General features: G+C 34.4%; 1 protein-coding gene across 1 annotated transcript; it reads right to left on the minus strand.

The window, feature by feature from the left end:
• Positions 1-2019: 2019 nt before the first annotated feature.
• LOC139529051 (uncharacterized) lies at positions 2020-6976 on the minus strand. The gene is made up of 2 exons (XM_071325292.1): positions 5815-6976; positions 2020-3475 (listed from the first exon to the last, which is right to left on the minus strand). The coding sequence occupies exons 1-2, from the start codon at positions 6654-6656 to the stop codon at positions 2203-2205; spliced, it is 2115 nt and encodes a 704-aa protein (XP_071181393.1). The 5' UTR covers positions 6657-6976; the 3' UTR covers positions 2020-2202.
• Between the last annotated feature and the right edge of the window lie 226 nt (positions 6977-7202).

The following is a 7202-nucleotide window of genomic DNA, read 5'->3' on the forward strand; positions in this document are numbered from 1 at the left end:
GTCACTCCGATGTATTGTTATCGCTTAAATTTCCGTCATTCATAAATTCTAGTCAAATTAGTTTTGGGTTTCCAACACCAGTGAAAAAAGTGCATTTTCATACCTGCGATTTCTGTTCTCCGGTTGTACGATGTTTCAACAAAATATGGAATCATTTCAGTTGTTGATTTAGTGGTGAAAATTTGACTAAATTATATCTTAATAAATACGATTTTATATGTTTAATTGGTGTTTCAGAAAGAGGTCAGGTGCTCTTGTTCATTCATAAAATTATCGTTCATTCATAAATTTATCGTAAAATAAAAATCACTACACAGGTTATACGTGTAGTGTAAATGACCACCTGTAATCTAAAAATAGCGGTCTCACTAATAACGACAAGAAGAACTTTTAGCGACAAGAAGTGTCAAGAACGGACAAGAAGAATAAATTAAGCGACAAGAAGACTATTTAGCGACATGAAAACTTCTCGTACCGCATGAGGATGACACATATCAAATGAACAATTATGTGTGGGACTTAGTTTTAAGAAATGATGTCAAAGTAACACTATGAAAATATTTTTAGTAAGCTGAAATATATATTTATTTTTTACATGTTTATGTCTTGTAAGTTATTTTATTTCTGTCCCATTTTTCAACATTAGTGTCTCGAAAGGTGAAATGTTTTAACTGAATGGTTAATTTAAATTAATTATGAAAATTGTTAAAATTAAATAAATAAAAGTAATTATTGCCCAGTTACAAACACTTAACCAGGGGATAATCCATAATTACCCCCAACTTTAGCCTGGTAAACTTGTTGTCTCCTTGTGAAATATAAAACATATTAAAAATGATTTCCTGCTTAAGTTTTTTATTGATATAAAGTCAAAACCTTCTTGCTTTTTACTAGACAACCATGTCCTGTCAGGTTTAATTCTTATATATGTAGATGAAAAATAAAAGTGTCCCAAAACATTAACATGGCAGCAATTGCTTTTACAGCCTTTAAGGCTTTGATTTTTTTTACAGAAGAGTGTCCACCATGCACTTGCACTGCACTATAATAATAGTAGAATAGAATTATCATATATAGAAATAGATGAAAATGATATTAATCGGTCGTCCAACTGTCTATATCAATCTGCTCAGCTCTTAATAAAACTCCATATCACGGCTTACTCGACAAAAAGCTTAATATTATGTCTCGCAGCTGATATTTTACGATATCAACATGCAGACAACCTGATAATCGGTACATACATGCAATCGTAATATTAATAATATATATAACAACAAACCAGTGTATTCTCTACGACTATTATTATACAAGTATAATAGTCCAAGGTATACTGATTTCTTGCACTACAATATAATAGTTATTACGGTGAGGTTGAATTTCCTGTCATTTATTCATCATCCAAGCACGAACTTGTATCAGAAAAAAATATCTCTGTAAATAAACCCAAGTTTCAGGTATAGAGATGTGATCTGTTTCTGTGACATGTGCTTTTGACCATCCACAAGAACCTGCGGTCATCCGATGTTCAGTACTTCAGTACTTTGATTTTATTTTGTACATAAATAAGCCGTCAGTTTTCTCCTTCGAATGTTTCACATATTGTGTTCAAAATTTAAAACACAACAATCAATTTTGGGTATATTATTGTAAAACTAGAAGCAAACAAACAGCATTTATATAAACGTGAAGGCCTTTTAAATGTTTTGTATGACTATACAAACCATCTTGCACGTAAAACCCCCATGGTCATTGGCAGGTATGATTACAAGCTTTTTTCCTCAACAACACGTAGCATCATCAAAAGACAAAACCCCTCATTTATGCTTGAACAAAACTTCCATTGAAAACATACTTTTTAAAAGGAGGGGAGTGGGGATTTTGCACATTTTTTCTATAACACTGCATGGTCTCAAATTGATTTCCTAAAGTTGTCTTTTCATACTGTTGAAGAATTTTGCAGATAGGATTCACAGTATAATGATTACACCATAATAGTAACTATTTAAACATGAGCCATTGATTAAAATCTTTATCGTAAAACTATAAAATTGTGTACATGATAACAAATACATAATTGGTTCTGTGGTTCATAAGACGCCCGTCCTCGTAACCATTGCATTGACCGATGGTTTTGGCAGAAGGAATTACTGGCTATAAGTATATTGACCTTTACTAGTCTAAGGTTAAAATAATCGAATTTCATTGGTTGTTAAACACAATGTCATTCATGATATTCTCTTCGTTGTCTCTTTTCATTTGCATAAGTTTCAGTTCGTCAAACACCGTCGACTCCGGAAACGTTTCCTCGTACTCTTCCTGCAAAATTCGAAGTCTTTTCAAAAGATCTTTCCCGCGGTCAGACATTTTGACATACGTTTCTTTGAGAAAACGGACGGAATGGCCTCTCAATACATGCATGGTCCCAATTTCAAGACCCTCTAATCGTTCGAAAAATCTAGAGGCTGCCCAAGAGGGATGTGATGTCCTTGGTGATTTCTGTCGCATATCCATCGGCACAGGTGGAAACAATCGGTACTGACAGGCGTAAGACGCCGTTACTACAGCACCATGTGTTAATAAGAGTTTCTTGATTTTATTTGCGCATTGTTGGAAGAACACTTCGTCGTCAGCATCGAAAACACATCCTTCGTATGGCGGAAGCAGACATTTATGTGAAGCGCGGAATGTTTTTTTGCCCCTTTGTTTCACGTTACTGTGAACAACTGTTGGTTTAGGCGAAGGAATGTGACTCATATTCGGCGAATCTGATATTGAAGGAATATTTGACCCATGTGCCTCCATTTGCGATGGTCCCATGGATCGAGACATTTGTGGGACAGACGAAGTTATAGGGACGAAATATTGCATCAGCCGATTATCCATTTCCGGTTTGCCATTACTAAATGTTACATCGTGCATATTTGACGGCGGCGGCGGATATCGATTTTTCACAACGACCATCTCATTTTCAGGATATGACTGGTGCGGGGAATCAGCATAGTAATCATTCACGAAGCTTTTCGATGGTATCTCATTTTTGCCCGCAATTATTCGATCAACACGACCCCCATTTTGCGATATTTCCATAACGTCATCTTCATATTCATCCGCGTAATTTCCGGTCGTTGTAACATGTATACTCTTTTCTGATTGGTTATCTGTTTCAGTAGCCCAGGTGGTATTCTGATTGTCTTCTGCTATTTCAGGCCATTCGTCGTCTGCTTTTGAGGCAAAAAGACATAATTTCTGTTGTACAATAAACCGGACAATCTGATATGCGCGTTTTACTGTTTCTTTGTCAATAATTCTGGATGGCAGATATGCACTGTTATTCCCCATAGCAACACCATTTCTTAAAGCCGTCAGAATGGCTGACAAACGAGCAAGATGGCCGCCTGCTTGATTAATTGACCCAAAAACCATTTTATTATCGACATACATCTTTTTCATTCGCTGAAAGATTCCAAGACATCTGCAATGAAAAAGAAACAACTATTATAACAAAACACCGTTTTTCATATATTAATTTTCATAAATTGACTGCTAATAAAACTTAAAATTTTTCAAATAACCGAGGATTTTATACCCAAGGAATGGATTACATTTATGTAAGCTGTATTTGTCAAAACCTTTCGTTATTTTGGGATCTCAATACTCCATAGCTTACTTTATTTGGCCCTTTGATGTTTTTTTCATTCGAGCGTCACTGAAATTTCTGAAAACGAAACGTGCGTGTTACGTACAAAATGTATACCTCGTATCAATGATGAGTATAATTGTAACATATCAATGCGTAAAGTTTATATTCCATATGCCATACTTCATATATTTTATTTAAATTTTAAGAACGATGAGTTATTTTTTATTTTATTACTAATTTATTATGCGTCAATTTCTCCATATAATGTTTCAAGACAAAGGGGTGAGTTGAGCATTTATCCGTCATATGTGCTTAGTAATCATTATGAATACCGTGAAAAGTCCATGATTCTCATATCTATCACAAGTCACGTAAGTGAAAGAGGGGCGAAATATACAAAAGGGACAGTCAAACTCATAAATCGAAAATAAACTGACAATGTCATGGCTACAAATGAAAAAGACAAACAGACAAACAATAGTACACATAACACAACATAGAAAACTAAAGAATAAGCAACACAAACCCCACCAAAAACTAGGGGTGATCTCAGGTGCTCCGGAAGGGTGTAAGCAGATCCTGCTCCACATGTGGCACGACGTTATGTGTTTAATTTACAAGGCATTAAATATATTTTGGTCACTTTAACTTTATAGAAGAAAAGTCTGCTGGAAAAAAAGTCATTATCATCATGCAAGACCTGCAATGTTGAGCTGTATCAGGGTCTGGGTTGGGTTTTACAGAATAGAGAATGATGGACCTAACAGTGCATAATCATGATAATATAGAGTTATATAAAGAATAGAGATGAATTGGCAAAAATAAAAAGAACAGAAAATAACGCGGTGATGAAATATAAAGGAAAGAGAATAATGGTGTTCTGAAATATGAAGAATAGAGAATAATGAGAAAAATAAATAAAGAATAGAGACGATTGAGGACAATAAATAAAGAATAGGGGATAATGGTCCAAAAAATTAAGAATGATGAAATGAAGAACCGATTTGCGGAACCAGGGGTGTTCCGTGGTATATTCCGGGGTTGTACCCACCTCAAACCACCTTTTCGACATTTTTTTTTTAATTATGTGAACTTTTAGGTTGTTCAAAAAGGCTTGAAACCGCCTGATCTAAATGACTGAATTCTAACTTGTTGACCCCTTCCCCCCCCCCCCCCCCCCCCAATCACAATACTCCTGTATGGAACGAACACTGCTTGTTACATCGGATCTTTGATAAACTGTCAAAGAGTATAACACTTTTATGTACGACATGCATACTTGTTTTAAACTTTTCTGTCTCAAGGATAAACCTACAAGTATCTTATGAAGTATTTCCTAATAGGTCAATTGTTGGAGATTGTAAGATAACATATAATTTTTATCATCCCGATATACATGTAACAAACATATCTTCATCACGTGAATAAATTATGGAAAACTTTGCCGGTTTCCGGAAACAAATTTATCAAGTGCAATTAATGAGCCTTGTGATATCGATGTAGATAGGAAATTGTTTTCACTTTCATATTAGTTTACTGTATGTGAAACGGGATATTTCCCCTTTTTTATGGTGGAGTGGGGGTTGGGGTGCATTATTTAAAAGTATTACTAAAAGTTAAAACTCATTTTCAAGAAATATATACAATAAAAAAGATCGCTCGCTCGCCACATGTTTTTTAGAACTTTTGTCCGAAGAATTAAAATCAAATTGGTGTGGCCTAAATTTTAATAAATCTTGTAGATAAGATAATAAAATAAATAATACGTCGATCATTAATGAATCGATTTATAAAATCGTTGTGAGGATGTACAATCCGAATAAATAGTTTTTATCTTTTAAGTTGAAATTAAAGTAGAAAAATAGAACTTTTAAAGAATTGAATGTAAAAGGAAATGAATGTGAAAATAAATGAAAAAAACTCGATCAAATATGGAAATTTCATTATTTATAAGTGTTTCTTTCTTCAAACGGTATCCTTTTCAACTATTCACAATTGTTCAACTTGTAGAAGATCCTTTCCTCTAAGGAATTTATCTGGATCAAAAATAATCAGGGCTTAACAAAAATCCAGATAAGGAAAGCTTCCTTTACATTCAATGTTGACGTCATCTGTTACAAGACACACACAGATAGAGGTACTTGCATTAGTATTTATCAATAAATATTTACCTAGAAAATTCAGCTTGTCCACCAGAATTAAATGTATAAGTCTGGTCACTTTGCACACTATGAAAATTTCTGACTGACGACAAAATGGTCTGCGTAGAATTGGTTTCGCCTGTTGTGTCTTTTGTACTTTCTGCAAAGTTCTTACAGCAGACGATCAACGCTCTGTCAAACATTGCAATTCGGTCCCTGTTTTCAAAGACGCAGTGGACATCTAGCGCCTGGATTGTTCCAACAAAGTTCATGTGTCGTCTAAATTGGTTTTCCATACCGCAGCCATATATTTCTTTTAGTTTTGCATTCGTGAAGATGTCTGAAGAATTTTCAATGGTATCTAAAGTTTCTTTGAAATCGTCAATAATAATCAAAGGGTTTCCTTCTGAACATTTCAAAGTTTTATTTAAATCAGTTTGAATGTTGTGTTCATCAATCAATGATATGACTTTGTCATCGGAACAGCCTTCTCCTTCTCGATTTAAATGTTCCATCGCTCTTATTTCTTTCTCCAACACGGTACAAGACTGTTTAGTTCTTTGTAATGCACACGTTTTACGTTCTCCCCGCCTTGCAACTAAAAGACACATTAAAGAAGTTGGTTCTGTCCAATCAGTATCGATTTTAACGGTTGCCTTGGTACCCATGAAATGAGCAACAGAAATCAGCATCGGAAACAGCACTAGTTCCGCAGCACACGACAGTTCTTCGCACTGGGACATGACAATATTGTAACTTTCACTGTCTAGAATACTTTTCCAGTCAATTTTAACATCTTGGGATTCCTTAAACCGTTTCAAATTTTCCATCTCTTGTAGTTCTTTAAGCGGCATACTTTTTATGTTATTCATTTTTTGCTAAACCAGAAAATAGCAGCGTCAAATTAATTTTTCCATTGTGACAAAATTGCGTTCGCTAAATAATCTAAAATGGCGTTGACGAACTGCAGTGAACTTTGTTTAAGTATACAAGTATACTCTTATCACGGGATAATCAAGCGATAAATAGCTCTATATATCAAAATAGTGTAGCTGACCTAGATAAAAATAAAAGCAGACGATATAAGTCCTTCGTGCTACACAACCGTCTAATCTTTGCGCTAAAATTAAACCTCGTAACCAGTGAACCGACACGAATACTACCTTTTCGACTTATTGTTATGTACATAGCTAAGCTATATAGGTAAAATTAATTACAGTACATGTATGTACAATTGCTATTGCCAAGGGGCGTAGTGATAAAAAAAAAATGTTTTCTTTTAATAAATATATATACATATAAATATGTTAGATTTATGAAAGAAAATGAAACGGAAAAGAAAAGGGGGAAGAAGGAAAACTTATATAGAAATTGTTAGTAGCTAATGAGTGGTACATCAAAACCTAAAATAAAGTTCC

The sequence above is a fragment of the Mytilus edulis genome, chromosome 6 (genome assembly GCF_963676685.1).
Source record: "Mytilus edulis chromosome 6, xbMytEdul2.2, whole genome shotgun sequence".
In the NCBI taxonomy this organism is placed as follows: Eukaryota; Metazoa; Mollusca; class Bivalvia; order Mytilida; family Mytilidae; genus Mytilus; species Mytilus edulis.

Bases quoted from the DNA above. Each gene is read 5' to 3' on its own strand.
- LOC139529051 (XM_071325292.1), bottom strand. From the start codon at position 6,656: ATGAATAACATAAAAAGTATGCCGCTTAAAGAACTACAAGAGATGGAA. The intron at 3,476-5,814 runs GTAAATATTTAT...TTTTCATTGCAG, and splicing joins GGACAAGCTGAATTTTCTAG to ATGTCTTGGAATCTTTCAGC.